The sequence below is a fragment of the Hemiscyllium ocellatum genome, chromosome 9 (genome assembly GCF_020745735.1).
Source record: "Hemiscyllium ocellatum isolate sHemOce1 chromosome 9, sHemOce1.pat.X.cur, whole genome shotgun sequence".
NCBI classification, from domain to species: Eukaryota; Metazoa; Chordata; class Chondrichthyes; order Orectolobiformes; family Hemiscylliidae; genus Hemiscyllium; species Hemiscyllium ocellatum.
The window spans coordinates 110984606-111003410 of NC_083409.1; the positions used below are offsets into that span (position 1 = coordinate 110984606).

Consider the following 18805-nt stretch of genomic DNA (forward strand, 5'->3'; position numbering starts at 1 on the left):
TAGCGCTGTATTTTGGAAAACAGGAAGTATTGAATAGAGGCTGAGGAATAAGAAGCTCATGTTAAGAAGTGACTCTTAAATAGCAGGCAGATATAAAGCGATTTTTCTTTTCCCAGGAGCAATGTTGCCTAAAAGATGGTCAAAGCTTCATAAATGATTGAATGTTGTTCAGGAGCTGGAATACGGGGGAGAACTTCTCTACAAAGTTACATTTGCCAGGATGGAGTTTGCGTCAACATTTTCCTGTTATCACACAAACTGAGATAGAGATAGAGAGAGCCAGGAGGCGGCATCATCACTCACATGACCCTCGGTATAAATGAAGCATCTCACTGTATCTGATGGATCTTCATCTCCGGCCGAGAGGATGTGCTGGAGTTTGGTTTTAGTGCAGTTTCTGGTGGTGTTGGTGCTGGGGATCTGCTCAAGCTCTAGGGCTGGTTCCTTGACCAGATGTCCGTGTCCATCCCTGAATCTGTGCCAGCCTCTGCCTGCTGACCATCAGCACCAAGTCGAGGTGGGTATTTGCAAACCATTCAATTCTCTAGTTGCCTGGAAGTTGTCTTTTGAAGGCCATTGAGCAGCAACACTTGGGATGGAGTATTGGGATGGGAGCTCCTGTCTCTCCCCGTGTGCTGCTGCTCCTCTCCCCAGCCCCTGCTCTGTTGTGTGAGTTGGGAGAGATTCTCCTCTGGAGGATGGTCTTTCCCTCCCCGGGGCTGGCCTGGCTTCGGCTGGGGAACAGAGTGTCCCTCCCAGTCAGGCTCCAGCTCCACTCCGGGCCCTGGGGGATTCAGGCTGGAGAAGGCTCCTTGACACAAACCAAGGGTCAGGTCCAGGCTGAGGGGCTGAGTCCTGCTCAGGGACAGGGGGAGCTGGACCAGCTCAGATCCTTGTTGGGATGCAGAGAGGATCAAATTCTCTCCAATCTGGATGGGAAAGTGTGTAACTTGCTCTCGTTCCAGCCTGTGTGAAACAGGAGCCTCGGGAAAACTGAGCAGTGCAAAGATATTTTAACAAGAGCAGCAGCAGCAGCAGGAAAAGATTTCTGTTAAACGGTGTCCCTGATGTACAGCCTCTGGAACGAAGTGTGATCCATTCTGACAGTTTAATCCCATGGATCAGGATTGCCGTTTGCACAGAATATTGACCCAGAGATATTTTAAATAATACTTTTCGATGTACATGGGTTGTGGACATCTCTACCTGGGCATTTCTTGCCTGACCCTAGCTGGCCTTGAGAAGGTGAGGGGTGAGCTGCCCTCTTGAACTGCTGCTGTAGGTTGACCCACAATGCCCTGAGGGAGGGAGTTCCAGGATTGTTACCCCCTGACACTGAAGCAGCAGTGATATACTTCAAAGTCAGGATGGTGAGTGGCTTGGAGGGGAATTTGCAGGTGGTGGTGTTCCCCTGTATCTTCTGCCCTTGTCATTCTAGTTGTAAGTGGTCAAGTGTTTGAAAGGTGCTATTGGAGGAGCCTTGGTGAATTTGTGCTGTGTGTCTTGTAGATAGTATACACTGCTGTTACTGAGTGTCCAGTGATGGGATGCTGAATGTGATAAGTACCACTCAAGTGGGGGGGGCTACTTTGTCTTGGATGGTGTCAAGCTTCTTGAGTGTTGTTGGAGCTGCACCCATCCAGGAAAGTGGGGAGTATTCCAGCACACTCCTGACTTCTGCCTTCTAGATAATGGACACTTTTGTTGAATTCCTAACCACAGAATTCATAGCTTTAACCCGCTTTTGTATGGCATGGAGAGAGTGAGGACTGCTGATGCTGGACAAACTGGCATGTCCAGTTTTAGGTCAAAGGTATCTCCCAGAATGTGGGATTCAGCAGTGGCAATGCCATTGACTGATCAGGTGTGATAGTTAGATTCTTTCTGCTTGTGCTATGATTATAAATGCAGCACCAATTAAATACTTTCTTTAAAAAAAATTCTGAGATGTAAACTTGTAAATGATGTGTGATCTTACAATGACAGCCTAATACCATGGTTAAGGCTTGACCCTGAAGCACCAGTTAAGAATCTTGGGGGTCACGTAATAAAATTGTGACTTCACCTCAGCTTTTGTAAACCTGAGATTCTGGTTCGGACTAAAGTGATCTTAGGACAAACCACAGCGTAAAATGACAATGTAACTGTTCAGTAGTTGCTGAGGTTCAGGGTAATGTTGCTCAGTGGACAGTGTGGTCACAAGGGATTCAGCAAATAACCTGCAGACTCAATCCCTTTCCTAGTCTGTTACCGGAGCGTGGATAATGTTATTGATTGAAGAAAGATTGATGTTGTTTCATGTCATTTCTTCGACTGACTGCCTTATTTTTGTAACAGGTCGTTGTCTTTGATAGTGGAGGAATGGATTGGAAACATTACGACTGGTCAAAGGTCACGACAATTGTTGCCTTTGGAAAGTATGACCGTGAGCTATTGTGTCATGCTCATGCAAATAATGTTCGAGTTGTCCTGAAAGGTAACTAATTTTATCACAAAGAAAGAAAAAATCTAATCCTCACAAAATGCCAGCCTCATTACAACAGTCTTGTTAAGGAACACAGTGTGCAGAGTTTTCTTAGCAATTCTAATTTGTCTTCCCTTCACATTCCATACATTCCTCCCCAGCTTTGATACAACAGTTGCAAATTATTCTGTGCAATATATTAAAAATTTCACAATGACGCATCTTTTCTGTCTGCAAAGCATTACTTCCCATTGTCTAATTTTTCCACACATTTGCACTTCATGTTTCCCCTTACCAATTCCTCCGTACATGTTTATAATGGAAAATATCTCTGCAAACTTGTTCAACAATATTGCGACCTCCCTCCTTTGTCTCTTCCAGTTTAGATTACCACGAAATAATATGAGATCAAAATCTTATGTAAAAAAAAGGACAAGGAATTTCACAGTGGGAATTAATTTGATGTGAATGCTCTAGTTGAAATATCCTTCATGTTTAATTTTGCTTTTACACCTACAGTGAACTCCAGAGAGGCTTTTGTCCATTATTGCCGGGGATTGGCCACTCCTGTATGTTTTGTTTTGCATCTCTCCTGTCAAGTTTGAGGTCTTTGCTGGGTTTGTGAGCATGAGAGGCAGGAGTGGCTTGAAGTTAAAAATTGCTTTTAAATTCAAGGATGGAATGTGAGCATTGCTGGCTAGGCTAGCATTTATTGTCCTTATTGAATTGGCCAGGCAGTCATTTCGAATCAACCCCCATTGCTGTAGTTAATAAGAACACTAGAGATGCATTAACATGAAAGTTGGATGGCATCAAAAGGAATAGAAATACAATTGGATAAATTGAGACACTGGAAGAGGATTGAATACTCAGTCAATGCTCGTTAATTCTGAGCAAATATTCTACCTACCAAAAATAATAGATGAATAATCATGGTCTGTGTCATTTCTCAATGTTGAGAGGTGGGAAATGTTACAAAATTGTCGCACCTCATTGGGATTGTACCCTGGAAATCCAAGTCCTGCTACCCTCAGAGTCACACCAATTGTCATACATTTAATTAAACAATGCAAAGTTCCCCAAATTATTTGCATTTTATACCCATATTGACATAAAGCAAGGGTTTGCTTTCTGTACTGAACACAAGTTAACATTTATTACAAACAAATAGATTTCAGCTACAGGTAAACAATTATGAACTATTGGCATTTAACTCTAAAGGTTAAAACTCTAACCCCCCTTGTAAAATTGCCCCTATATATCAATACAGTCAGATACAGACAGAGAAACATCTGGGTGGCATGGGCAGAGGGAAGTATTAGGAAGGCAGTTAATATGGTTCCTATTCCAGGGTTTGCTGAGATGTACCTTCTGGCTTGTCAGGACTTGCTAATCCTCAACCTCCTTTCTCCAGGTGCTTTCACTTGTTTGCAAGAGGCATAGGGTGACTGGATAGGAGGAAGTAAAATAGCTTTTATCAGACTTGAGGTGTTTTTACTGCTCATTCTTTTCTAGAGGCCCAATGATGTCTGCCCAAGTATTCTCACACACAACTATCTGGGAATCACTGACATAGTTGTTTGTTATCAAAAATGGATCAGCAATGCCAGACCAGTCTGCAGCTCATTGCCAGCCAAAGCTCTGTTGTACATACCCCTTGAGCTTGAGCTCATCTACAGCTAGACTTGCCCAGTGTTTGAACAAGCAGCTGTGTAAACAACACTTACAATGAGTGTCAAACTATTTGCTTTTTTAAAAATGCAGCAATCCTTTCCTTCTATTGGGGAAGGAATGGCTTAGTGGTATTGTTGCTGGACTGTTAATCCAGAGACCCAGGCAATATCCTAGGGATCAGAGTTCAAATTCTGCCATGGCAAATGGTGGAATCAGAATTCAATAAACACCTGGAGTTAAAAAGTCCAATGATGACCATGAATCCATTATCAATTGTTGGGAATAATAAATCTGATTCACTAAGGTCCTTTAGGGAAGGAAAGTGCTATTCTTACCTGGTCTACAAAGTTAAAAATCACACTACACCAGGTTATAGTCCAACAGGTTTAATTGGAAGCAATTCGGAGTGTCACTCCTTCATCAGGTGATCACCTGATGAAGGAGTGATGCTTTGAAAGCTAGTGTGCTTCCAATTAAACCTGTTGGACTATAATCAACGAGGTAAAAACAATGACTGCAGATGCTGGAAACCAGATTCTGGATCAGTGGTGCTGATGAAGGGCTTTTGCCCGAAACGTCGATTTTGCTGCTCGTTGGATGCTGCCTGAACTGCTGTGCTCTTCCAGCACCACTGATCCAGAACCTGTTGGACTATAACCTGGTGTTGTATGATTTTTAACTTTGTACACCCCAGTCCAGCACCAGCATCTCCAAATCTTGCCTGGTCTGATCTACATGTGACTCCAAAGCCCACAGCAATGTGGTTGACTGTTAACTGCCCTCTGGGCAATTAAGGTTGGACAATGAATGCTGTCCAAGCCGGCGAAGCCCTCATCCCATGAATTAAAAAAAATCTGTTTTCTCTTTACATGTTTCAGGCTACAATTAAACATGCAGAAATATTATAAGGTAATGTCTTATGAACTGTTATGATAAAGCTTCCTCTTAACTGTTATGAAGTTATAAAGAAATCAGCCACTGTCCAAAGTATAAAGTAAGATAGGTTGAGCCATTTTTTAAAGCAGACTATTGGAAATCTTGGTGACCTTGTAGTGTGGAATACATAGACACAAGTCACATGATGTGCAAACTCCCATTAGAAATTAAGATCACTTTACTGTTTAAAAATCTCTTCTAGGTCAGAAGGTTGGGTTTACCCTGGGACTTTACATTTAGTGCAGCACTGAGGGAGTGCTGCATTTCTGATGAACTGCTGAACACCTTCTGCTGAGGTGCATGGAGAAGGCCCCAATGGCACAATTTTACGAAGAACGGGAAGTTCTTGGGGTGCCCTAGGCAACATTTACTTATTCCTGATGAAGGGCTTTTGCCCGAAACGTCGATTTTGCTCCTCCTTGGATGCTGCCTGAACTGCTGTGCTCTTCCAGCAGCACTAATCCAGAACATTTATTCCTCACCTAACACCAACAAAACAATAAACTGATCCCTCGATTACCATTTTGGGACCACTGTTGTTTGTCATCTTTATAAATGATCTAGAGGAGGGGCTTGAAGGCTGGGTGAGCAAGTTTGTGCATGACACGAAAGTCGGTGGAGTTGTGGACAGCGAAGAAGGATGTGGCAGGTTACAGCAGGATATAGATAAGTTGCAGAGCTGGGCAGAAAAGTGGCAAATGGAGTTCAATGTAGGTAAGTGTGAAGTCATTCACTTTGGTAGGAATAACAAGAAGATGGATTACTGGGCTAATGGTAGGCTACTTGGTAGTGTGGATGAGCAGAGGGATCTTGGTGTCCATGTACACAGATCTCTGAAAGTTGCCACCCAGGTAAATAGTGCTGTGAAGAAGGCATATGGTGTACCGGGCTTTATTGGTAGAGGAATTGAGTTCCGGAGTCCTGAGGTCATGTTGCAGTTGTATAAGACTCTGGTGCGGCCTCATCTGGAGTAATGTGTGCAGTTTTGGTCGCCATACTATAGGAAGGATGTGGAGGCATTGGAAAGAGTGCAGAGGAGGTTTACCAGGATGTTGCCTGGCATGGTAGGAAGATCGTATGAGGAAAGGCTGAGGCATTTGGGGCTGTTCTCATTGGAGAAAAGAAGGTTTAGGGGAGATTTGATAGAGGTGTACAAGATGATTAGGGGTTTAGATAGGGTTGACAGTGAGAACCTTTTTCCGCTAATGGAGTCAGCTGTTACTAGGGGACACAGCTTTAAAATAAGGGGTGGTAGGTATAGGACAGATGTTAGGGGTAGATTCTTTACTCAGCGGGTTGTGAGTTCATGGAATGCCCTGCCAGTAGCAGTGGTGGACTCTCCCTCTTTATGGTCATTTAAGCGGGGATTGGATAAGCATATGGAGGTTATTGGGCTAGTGTAGGTTAGGTAGGCTTCGGTCGGTGCAACATCGAGGGCTGAAGGGCCTGTACTGCGCTGTATTTTTCTATGTTCTATGTTCTATGTACCTAACTTCCTATTCACGGCCCCTTGCTGGGGATAAATAGATACAATGTCTGCGAACAAAATATCAGTCATTATACTTTAGAAATAATTCTCTTGCTTTAAAGGAGATTCTTAGACTGTGGAAGGCACATTGTAAATTCAGCTACCAGGGAGATCTTCCTTGACTACTATCTAAGAACAACAAAGGACAGTACAGCACAGGAACAGGCCATTCGGCCCACCAAGATTGTGCTGATACATGATATCTTTCTAAACTAAAAACCTTCTGCCTCTATGCGATCTGAGTCCCTCTATTCCCTGCCTATTCATGTACCTGTCATGATGCCTCTTAAACGTTATTATTCTACATGCTTTACTGCTTCCTCTCAGTGCATTTCAGGCACTTACCACACTCTGTGTGAAAAAAAATGCCTCTCACATCTCCTTTAAAGATATCCCCCCTTTACATTAAACCATGTCCCCTAACAAGTGACATTTCCAACCTTGAAAAAAGACACTGATTATCCATTCTATTCAAGCCTTTCATAAATTTGTAAACTTCTATCGTCTTCATATTTGCAATTCTTTTAGAGTTTGGGGCTGTCTGTTGTGCAAATGATGCCAGCAGCATGGGTTTAGATAGCTGGTTAGTGATGTAAGCAGCATGGGTTTAGATAGCTGGTTAGTGATGCCAGCAGCATAGGTTTAGATAGCTGGTTAGTGATATAAGCAGCATAGGTTTAGATAGCTGGTTAGTGATGCCAGCGGCATAGGTTTAGATAGCTGGTTAGTGATATAAGCAGCATGGGTTTAGATAGCTGGTTAGTGATGCAAGCAGCATAGGTTTAGATAGCTGGTTAGTGATATAAGCAGCATGGGTTTAGATAGCTGGTTAGTGATGCCAGCGGCATAGGTTTAGATAGCTGGTTAGTGATATAAGCAGCATGGGTTTAGATAGCTGGTTAGTGATGCAAGCAGCATAGGTTTAGATAGCTGGTTAGTGACGCAAGCAGCATAGGTTTAGATAGCTGGTTAGTGATGCCAGCAGCATGGGTTTAATTCCCACATTGGCTGAGGTTAACATGAAGGACTCTCCTTCTCAACCTCTCCCCTTGCCTGAGGTGTGGTGACCCTCAGATTAAACCAACACCAGTTGGCTTTCTCTAATTCATTATGGTCTGGTTACAGTACGTTGACTTTATCTTATAAATACCTGTTGCTCTTTCTTCATGCTTCACCAGCAACTATATCGCAGCAGAACCTGATAAACAGAAAGAAGCGAGCAAAGTGGATCAAAGAAAAAGTGCTGCGAGCAAGAAAGCGTTTTATGGATGGCATCAACTTGGAAATGTGGGATGTCCTGAAACCTGGATCTGAAAATTATCACGCATTGCCCCACTTGGTTCAGGAAACTGCACACATCTTCCATCGGGAAATACCAGGATCTCAGGTAAAAGAGCCATTACTTTGACATGGTTTCTATTTAATTAGCATGAACCGTGACAAGTTCTGGATAAGTAAAATTATATCTGGCTGCTGTTTATTAATGGATTATCACAGTACAAGGCTGCTTAGATAGCTCAATTTGGAGTAGCTTAATATGGTGGCTCAGTGGTTAGCATTGCTGCCTCACAGCACCAGGGTCCCAGGTTCAATTCTAGCCTTGGGTGACTGTGTGGGGTTTGTACCTTCTCTTTATGTGGGTTTCCTCCTACAGTCCAAAGATGTACTGGTTAGGTGAAATGGCTGTGCTAAAATTGCCTGTAGTGTTAGGTGCATTAGTCAGAGGGAAGTAGGAGGGTCGGTGTGGACATGTTGGGCCAAAGAGCCTGTTTCCAGGGATCAGATGGGTTACTCTTTGGAGGGTCGGTGTGGACTTGTTGGGCCAAAGAGCCTGTTTCCAGTGAATCTAATCTTAAACTGAATTTTCAGCAGATTAGCCCTTACAGTTCAGAATTATGCAAATACATTTCAGCTCAGCTTCCTGGGACGGAATGTGTGAAACCATAACTTTCACACAAGAAGTATACAACACAGGAGGAGTCCATTTGGCCCACTATGCTTGTGTCTGTTCTTTGAGAATTATTTATTCTGTATTCACAGTTACAATTAGAGCTACCACCAACAGAACAGAGAGATTTGAGAAGTGTTGTGCATAAATCACAAGAGGTTAGCGTCCAAATTCAGCAGTTATTAGAGGAAATGGAATGCTGATCTTTATTTCAAAGGGAATTGAGTATAAAAGTAGGTAGGAGACAGTGAGGTCTTCCAATGCTGGAGATCAGAGTTGAGAGTGTGTGGCTGGAAAAGCACAGCAGGTCAGACAGCATCTGAAGGAGCAGGAAAATCAACGTTTCGAGCTGGAGCACTTCAAGTGGGTAGTCTTTGCTAAAATTATACAAAGCATTAGTTAGACCATCTGTTCTGAGGAAGGGTCATTCAATCTGAAACGTTAACTCTGATTCTCTCCACCAATGCTGCCAGACCTCTGAGTTTTTCCAGCAATTTCAACTTGTATCGCTGTCGTTAGTTAGATTACAGGAATATTGTGAACAATATTGGTTCCCATAAGTATCGAAAAATGTACTGACACTGGAAGCAGTCTAGAGACGGTTCACAAGGCTGATGTCAGGTATGGAGGGACAGTCTTAAGAAGAGAGTTTGAATAAGTTGGCATGTACTGATTAGAGTTTAGAAGAATATGAAGTGACCTTATTAAAACATACAAGATTCTTAGGGGACGCGAATAGGTAGATGTGAAGAGGTTGTTTCTGCTTGTGAGAGATTCTAGGACCAGGGAGCATCATCTCAGAATAAGGAGTTGTCTACTTTAGACTGAGATGAGGAGGATTTTTTTTTCTCTCTCCGAGTGAATCTGTGGAATTCTTTGCTGCAGAGGGCTGGTGAAGCTGCATCATTATATATATTCACGGCTGAGATGGACAGAGTTTTAATTAGTAAGGGAATCAAGAGTTGTGAGGAAAGTGGAAATGCCAAAAAACACTCAATATGCAAAATGTTTTGATAACATCAATGAGTAGAAAATGTAACCAGTAGTATGTGGGCTAGTAACCAGTGAAAACAGCCCTTAGGTAATTGCCAAATGTACTAGAGATTAAAAGAGGAGATTTGTTTAGAATATAGTGAATTACCATGATCAGGAATGTTCAGCCTGAAAGGATGTTGCCATAAAACATAGGAGCACAATCAAGCCATTCAGCCCATCCAGTGTGCTCTGCCACTCAGTGAGCTCATGGCTGATCTTATAATCCTCAACTTTCCTGCCTTTTCACCAGAACCTTAGTTGCCTTACTGATTAAAAAATCCATCTGTCTCAACCTTGAACCGTATTGAATGACCCAGCCTCGACAGCCCTTTGTGGCAAAGACTTCCACACATTCACTACTCTCTGAGAAACAAAATTCCTCCTCATCTCTGCCTTAACTGTGTGACCCCTTAACCTGAGATGATGCCCTCTGGTCCTAGATTCTCTCACAATGGGAAACAACCTTTCAGTATGTACCTGTTCTGTTCAATTATCTCTTGTTGAAAATGGCCATTGCCTGGCAGAATTAGTTGATACTTGATGGGATGCATCTTGTAGATGGTACACACTGCTGCATCTATGCAGTGATGGTGACGATAGTGAATAGCTATGACTCATAGAGTCATAGAGTCATAGAGATGTACAGTGTGGAAACAGACCCTTCGGTCCAACACGTCCATGCTGACCAGATATCCCAACCCAATCTAGTCCCACCTGCCAGCACCCGGCCCATATCCCTCCAAACCCTTCCTATTCATATACACATCCAAATGCCTTTTATATGTTGCAATTGTACCAGCCTCCACCACTTCCTCTGGCAGCTCATTCCATACACACACCACCCTCTGTGTGAAACATTGCCCCTTAGGTCTCTTTTATATCCTTCCCCTCTCACCCTAAACCTATACCCTCTAGTTCTGGACTCCCTGACCCCAGGGAAAAGACTTTGTCTATTTATCCTATCCATGCCCATCATGATTTTGTAAACCTCTATAAGGTCACCCCTCAACCTCCAATGCTCCAGGGAATAGAGCCCCAGCCTGTTCAGCTTCTCCCTATAGCTCAATCTTCAAGATAGGCTTGACTAAGATCAATTTTACTGAAAGGCTGACCTCCAGCTAGTCAAGCAAATAGGCTATTTATTAAAGACAAAGGATACTGTTCAGCACACAGCACTGGATCAATTGTGACCTTAAAATCACCACAGATGTAAACCATTTCAGCAAGGGCACAGACTCCATCTTAACTGGGGCCACTCAAAGCATCAGAAATTGTGAAAGTATGCAACTCTTTGTCACCAAATAGCTTAATATTAGCCTAGACACCTCTCCACCCTGCAGGCACTCTGCCTCTATTCCTGATGAAGAGCTTTTGCCCGAAGCGTCGATTTTCCTGCTCCTCGAATGCTGCCTGAACTGCTGTGCTTTTCCAGCACCACTCGAATCTAGAATCTGGTTTCCAGCATCTGCAGTCCCTGTTTTTACCTAATAGTTACGACTGGTAGAGTAGCAGCCAATTTCGCTGCTTTATACTGAGTAGTTTTGAGGAACTGAACTCAACCAGGCAGTTGAGTTATCCATCACACCCCTGATCTGTGCCTCATAGTGGTGGGACAGGCTTTATAGAGCCAGGAGATAAATGCCACAGATTTCACAGCTTCGACATGCTTTTGTAGCCACTATATTTTTTATTATTTATTCACAGGATATGGGTGTCGCTGGCTGGGCCAGAATTTAATGCCCATCCCTAATTCTCCTTCAGAAACTGCTGCAGTTCATGTGATGTAGGAATACCCACAGTGGCATTAGGGAGGGAATTCCAGGATTTTGACGCAGCGACAGTGAAGGAACAGTGATATATTTCCAAGTCAGGATGGAGAGTAACTTGGAGGGGAATTTGCAGAGAGTGGTGTTCTTGCTGCCCTTGTCCTTCTCATTGGAAGTGGTCATGGTTTGGAAAGTGTTATGCAAAGATCTTTGCTGAATTTTTGCAGTGTACCTTGTGGATAGTACACTGTGCTGTTACTGAGTGTCGGTGGTGAAGGGAGTGGAGTTTTGAGGATGTGGTGCCAATCAAGTGGGTTGCTTTGTCCTGGATGGTGTTGAGCTTCTTGAGTGTTGTTGGAGCTGCACCCATCCAGACAAGTGGAGAGTATTCCAACATACTCCTGACTTGTGCCTGGTAGATGGTGGCCATAGATATTCCTAGCCTCTGACCTGCTGTTGGAGTCCTGCAGTGAGTAACTCAGATGTATATGCTTGATTTCATCTCATTCCCTTAGAATAAATTAATTTCTTGTTATTTTTCTACTTCAGGTCACATTTAACGTACCTTGGTCTCCTCATTGTAAAACTGGTCGATGTTTTGATTACACAGCAATTGCGAATGCCTGTGACTTCTTATTTGTGATGTCATTTGACATAGAACGTAGAACGCTAGGTGATTGTCTTGCAAAGCCAAATGCACCCTATAACAAGACATTAGCAGGTATGTACTAAATCACTTTCTGGTTCAGGGTCTACCCGTCCTGCATCAATGTTGATCTAAAACTATCATTAATTTTTCCCCTTTAGGTCTCTCAGCTTATATCAATCTAGGTATTGATTCCAAGAAACTCATAATGGGAGTTCCATGGTATGGTTATGACTATACTTGCCAGCGCTTCCTTGAGGTAAGGCTAAAATGATTAGTTTACCTTGCACAAGAAATCAGATTGAAATCTGATTATGTCTAATATATCCGTCTGAGGTTCATTCAGGGTGTCTACTTGTATTGTGGAATAGTCTATTCTTTTTTATGTTAAAAATCATACAACACCAGGTTTTAGAGTCATAGAGATGTGCAGCACAGAAACTGACCCTTCGGTCCAACTCGTCCATGCTGATCAGATATACAAACCCAATCTAGTCCCACCTGCCAGCACCTGGCCCATATCCCTCTAAACCCGTCCTATTCATATACCCATTCAGATGCCTTTGAAATGTTGCAATTGTACCAGCCTCCACCACTTCCAGTGGTAGCTCATTCCATACACGTACCACCCTCTGCGTGAAAAAGTTGCCCCTTAGGTCTCTTTTATATCTTCCCCCCTCACCCTAAACCTATGCCCTCGAGTTCTGGACTCCCCCCGGGGAAAAGACTTTGTCTATTTATCCTATCCATGCTCCTCATGACTTTATAAACCTCTACAAGGTCACCCTCAGCCTATTCAGCCTTTCCCTATAGCTCAAATCTTCCAACCCTGGGAACATCCTTGTAAATCTTTTCTGAACCATTTCAAGTTTCACAAAATCTTTCCGATAGGAAGGAGACCAGAATTGCACAAAATACTCCAACAGTGGCCTAACCAATGTCCTGTACAGCTGCAACATGACCTCCCAACTTCTGTACTCAATACTCTGACCAATAAAGGAAAGCATACCGAATGCTTTCTTCACTATCCCATCTGCCTGTGACTTCACTTTCAAGGAGCTATGAACCTGCACTCTCTTTGTTTAGCAACATTCCCTAGGACCTTACCATTAAGTGTATTAGTCCTTCTAAGATTTGCGTTCCCAAAATGCAGTACTTCGCATTTATCTGAATTAAACTCCATCTGCCACTTCTCAGCCCAATGGCCCATCTGATCAAGATCCTGTTGTAATCTGAGCCCAACAGGTTTATTTGGAAACAGTAGCATTCGAAGCGCTGCTTCTTCATCAGGTGGTTGTGAAGCAGGACTGGAAGACATAGAATTTATAGCAAAATGTTACAGTATCATGCAATTGCAATATAGTAAACAAACTTAGATTAACTATTTCATCTTTTAGAATAGATTTGGCAGTTTCGGTTCATTAATATGTAAATTCCAGAACTCCTTTTAAGTCACATTCTCAAGATAACTTCAGGTTTTCTTACAAAATGTGTCACCTCAGTTCAGACAATGTATTAAAAGTGTGAGGTTAAAGTCTGTCTCTGTCCCAATTTTGTGTCAAGCTGGTTTTATTTCGAAAGTGGGATTTACAGAATCTTACATGGATTGACTGTAGGTTATGCATTTTTTGAGCAACATAAAATATAATGCAGCAAATGCAGATTTTACGTTGGCTAACTTGCTTTCATGAAAACATAGAAAAGAGGGAAGTGTAGGCCATTTGGCCCCTCAAGCCTGCTCTGTCATTAATAAAGTCTTGGCTGATATTTCAATTCAATACCCTGTTCCAGGTTCCTCCCCATATCCTTTGATCCCTCTCACTCTAAGAACCGTGACTTCTTCTTGAAAATCTTTAATGTTTTCAAAATTTTGCTTCCTTCTCCATTAATTTCTTTGATATTTACACTCATTTTTCAGTTGTATCCATTTGACTTAGATATTGAATGAATGAATGTCATGTGTATTTCACAGTGAGAAAAACAGTAGTTAAAAGCTTTTCCACTGTTGCCATGATCTGGCACCATTTTGAATTTTTTTTAAGAATGAGAAACAAAAGATTTAACTTAAAAATTGATTATTGACTCCAGAAAGCTCAGAATAGGAGTTCCATGTTATGGTTATGTTCATCCTTGTCAGTGCTTCTTTGAGGCAAATAAAGTAGTGAAGCTAATTTATCTGTAACTGTTCAGCCAGGATATTTATATGTTAAAACAACCCAATAGTTTTCATTTGTAAGCTTGTCTGGGGACGACTTGTGGGCGGCATGGTGGCTCAGTAGATAACACTGCAACCTCACAGTGCCAGGGACCCAGGTTTGATTCCTGCCTTGGGTAACTGAGTGGAGTTTGTACATTCTCCCCGTGTCTGCGTGGGTTTCCTCGGGTGCTCCGGCTTCCTCCCACAATTCAAAGATGTGCAGTTTAGGTGAATTGACCATGCTAAATTGCCCATAGTGTTAGGTGCATTAGTCAGAGGGAAATCGGTCGGTGTGGGTTACTCTTCGGAGGATTGATGGTAACTTGTTGAGTTGAATGGCCTGTTTCCACACTGTAGATAACCTAATCTACTTCAGTAATGTTGTTCTGTTTATTTTTGAGGGAGTTGGTGACCACCAAAGAGTCTAGAAGAACTAAGCAAGTAGTACAGAAGAGACCTCTCATTATGAAAATATGGGCTGCTCATGGGAGTACAATAGGGATTTCATAGGGAGGTCAGGGAAGATTTGGAAGATGTAGAGTGATAATAAATTTGAGAGGGGAACAGATATTGTTCACTGGCTCATTAATGTGCTTTATGAACAGAAAGGGAAAGAAATTGGATGCGAGCCATGATCTTATCATATGGTGGAGTAGGTTTGAGTTGCTGAATGACCTACTCCTGTTCCTGTTTCTTCTGATCCTATGGTCTTAATTCTGCCATCCTCACCTACAATGTCCTATATGCGCTCCAGGCCCCCAAAATGACCCCTGCGAGCCATTTAGGTTCGAAGGCAATGAGGAATGGCCAACAAACTCTGACCTTGCTGGTGATGCCCAAATCAAACCATAGATTCACAGAATCCCGACAGTGTGGAAGAAGGCCATTCAGCCCATTGTGGCCACACTGACTCTCTGAAGAGCATCCCATCCAGACCCACCCCCATCATGTAACCCCACATTTGCCATGACTAACCCACTTAGTCTGTACATCCTTGGACACTACAGACAATTTAGCATGGCCATTTCACCTAACCTGCAATCTTTGGACTGTGCGAAGAAACAGAGCACCCAGAGGAAACCCACATAGACACGGGGAGAATGTGCAAACTCCACACAGATAGTCGCCCAAGGCTGGAATCAAACCCAGATCCCTGCCACTGTGAGGCAGCAGTGCTAACCACAGAGTTACCATGCCGTGAACAAATCCGGTGAACAAATAAAGAAGAAAAAAGCATTTCTGCATGTACAGGTAAGAATCCAATGGTGTGTTGCCTCCCTGCCTCCTGGGTAAAGGAGGTCACTCAGGGGCTGTCTGAGGGGAGAGGATGGCAGCTAACGATTAAGGCCAATGACAAATTGCCTTCATGGAAAGAAGCACATGGTTTTGCAATCCAGGGAGTTTAGGGAGACAACTAGCACACAGAACCACAGCAGTAGTCCATTTTGGATGAAGGTGAGGCATTGGCCTAGTGGTGTTATCACCAGAGTATCAATCAGAAAATCCAGGGGACCTGGCTGATGTGTTTCTCAATCCAATCCTCCTGCCTTCTCCCTGTAGGCCTTGATCCCCTTACTAATCAAGAACCTACTGATCACTTTCTAAAATACTCTCAATGATTTGGCCCCCACAGCCATCTGCGGCAATGAGTTCCACAGGTTCACTACCCCCTGGCTGAAGAAATTCCTCTTCCTCATCTCAATGCAAATGGGTTGTCCCTTTACTTTGAGGCTGTAATCTTGGGTCCTCATCTCCCCTATGAGTGGAAACATCTTCTTGATGTTCACTCTATCCAGGCCTCTCAGTATTCTGTAAGTTTCAGTCAGACCCCCTCTCATCTTTCTGAACCCCATCAAGACTTCTCAACCGTTCCTCCTATGACAAGCCCTTCTTCCCCGGATTATTCTTGTAAACCTCCTCTGGATCCCCTGCATAGCCAGAGCATCCTTCCTGCCATACAGCGTGCACAAATATTCCAAACCACAATATTCCAAATGCAATGTAACCAGAGTCTGAGATAGCCTCAGCAGGTCACCTCTGCTCTTGTATTCTAACCCTCTCGAAATGAATACTAACATTGCAATTGCCTTCCGAACTGCCAACTGAATCTGCAGGGTAACTTTAAGAGAATCCTGACCTAGTACTCCTAAGTCCCTTTGTGCTTCAGATTTCTGAGACCTTTCCCCATTTAGAAAATAGTTTTTACCTCTCTTCTTCATCTGCTACTCCTTTTTCCATTCTCCAGGCCTGATTGAGTTCTTCATTAGAAATTATTTGCCTTTTAATATCTTAAATTGTCTCGCATTTTTAAAAATAATCTCGCTGTTTCTGCATTTTTGAAGGAACCACAGGAACTCTATTCACAAGTGTTGTTAATCTTTTTGTACTTTTCAGGCTGGTAGATGTGATTTGACAGTGTTCCATTTCAGTAAATCCAGTTGTAGCTTTCGAGCCAGTCGTTGGATATCGTACAAGCAGATCATGAGACACCTGCCAAAATCACTTAGTGGCAGATACTGGGATGATGACTATAAAGCCCCCTACTATATCTACATGGTAAGACTATCCATCAAAGCGATGTGGAGGCTGTGTATTTCAATGTGACTTGTAGAATGTGAACATTGCAGTGTTTCATTTCCTTTATATACTCATGTCCGTGGACAATGGCAGGCTGGAATAATATTTATTGTCCCTCATTGTCCCCGAAGAAAGTAGTGTCTTTCTGAATTGTGCAATCCAGGGAATGGAAGGAGACCTAGAGAGCTGTTAGTGAGGGACTTCCAAAATATTGAGCCAGGCACAGTGAAGTAACAGAGATATTGAGTGGCTGAGGAAAGATTGTTGTTATTGGTAACATGTAGTCATAGAGGTCAACAGCTCAGAAAAAAGCCCTTCAGCCCATCATGTCTGTGCCTGTCAAAACAACTACCTGACTATTCTAATCCTTTTTACATCACTTGGCCTATAGCCTTGCATAGCTTGGCTTCCTAGACTTTAAGGTCTAGAAATCCCTTTTTTAATCCTATTTTCCTTTTCATCTTCAATGCATTCTTTCGTACATCAGTCTTTAATCAAGCAGTCAGTCACCTATCCTAACATTTCCTTAAGGTGTCTCGATGTCAGGTTTTTATGGATAGTGTTCTAAGAAATACCACACTATTTTACTAAATAAGGGCATTATATGAATGCAGATTGTTTTGTTCTTAAATCAAGACCAAAGAATGTTGTTGTATTGAGCTGGATTTTCATACTTGAGCTAAGAATGCTAGGCACCATGAATCCTTGAAAAGGTGATCAGACTCTCTCCTCAAAAATCTAGGGGTGAGGGGGACACAAGAGTTTGCCTGGGAGTGAGGGGTTGGCACAGCAGGGAGAGGAGAGCACATGGAACTGCCTATCACCGGGGGACCAGGATGGAATGCTATAGGTTTATGATCCGCATCGACACTCACCCCTTATCCCAGTGCCAGAAATCTTGAATCATCTGGGCCTAACTCTGTTGGACATATCTGTTTAAGACAATTGAAAATATGTCGCTCAGTAAACACCCTTGTTATCTAACTATTTGAAATTTGTCAAACTTGTAGCTAATTCAGTTAGATGAAAATTACTTTACCAGCATTAGCCACTATTCAGTTATTTGTACTCTATTCCAATCTTCAGGCAAATACACTCATTAATTTTGCCAATTTTAGTAATTTGAACAATTTAAAAAGTTGACATTTATTCTCATTCAAAATCCTGTGATCTCAATGAAGAATTAGTGACTTTCATTTTTGAGTGTTACTTTCTGATCTTATTTCTAAAAATGTAAATGTGCAAAAAGTACATTGCAGAGTATACAGTACTCGGTATTTTTAATTAAACTGTTCAGAAATGTTATGTCACACCTCAATAGCAAACCTTGTCTTCTGGCTTAGAGGCAGGGACACTACTGTTGGACTGTGCTTCACCACAGTATAAGTAAGACTGCAATGGTTTTCATAAGCTGTTACAAAGGAGGGTGTTTTATGCACTCATGGGATGTGAGTGTCACTGGCTCGGCCAGTATTTGTTGCCTAACCCTCCCCTGTGTAACTCTCGTTGGCTTTGTTTTTTGCAGGTTAATAATACATACCACGAGGTTTGGTATGACGATCCAGATAGCATTTCATTGAAATCATCTATTGTGAAGAAATTAAAAATTCGTGGCATTGGTGTATGGATTGGAAATTTCCTAAACTACGGTGCAAACCCCACAGCAGCAGCACAGACAAAAGAGATGTGGCATGCCCTAATTTCCAAATGAGGGAAGTGTCAAACTGAAATCATCCACGATCCACATAAGATAAATCTCTTATTTTACAAGTGAACACAGCTTTTAAAAAATAGGCAAAAAAAATCATAGAATGCCGTGAGTGTGGAAGCAGGCAATTCGGCACATCGAGTCACACCAACCCTCTGAACAACATCCCACCCAAACCTACCCACATACACTGTCCCTGTAACCCTGCATTTCCTGTAGCTAATCCATTTAGCCTACGCATTCCTGGGCACTATGGGAAATTTAGCATGGGCTATGCACCTAATCTGCACATCTTTATGGATTATGGGTTATAGCACCTGGAGGAT

At 42.6% G+C, this 18805-nt stretch overlaps 1 protein-coding gene across 1 annotated transcript; it reads left to right on the top strand.

Moving 5' to 3' along the window:
- The first annotated feature begins 473 nt into the window (after positions 1 to 473).
- On the top strand, positions 474 to 18482 carry LOC132818560 (di-N-acetylchitobiase-like). The gene is made up of 7 exons (XM_060829618.1): positions 474 to 517; positions 2338 to 2476; positions 7781 to 7989; positions 11901 to 12072; positions 12159 to 12243; positions 16681 to 16707; positions 18308 to 18482. Exons 2-7 carry the CDS (start codon positions 2362 to 2364, stop codon positions 18480 to 18482), a joined length of 783 nt encoding a protein of 260 aa, XP_060685601.1. The 5' UTR covers positions 474 to 517; positions 2338 to 2361.
- The last annotated feature ends 323 nt before the right edge of the window (positions 18483 to 18805 follow it).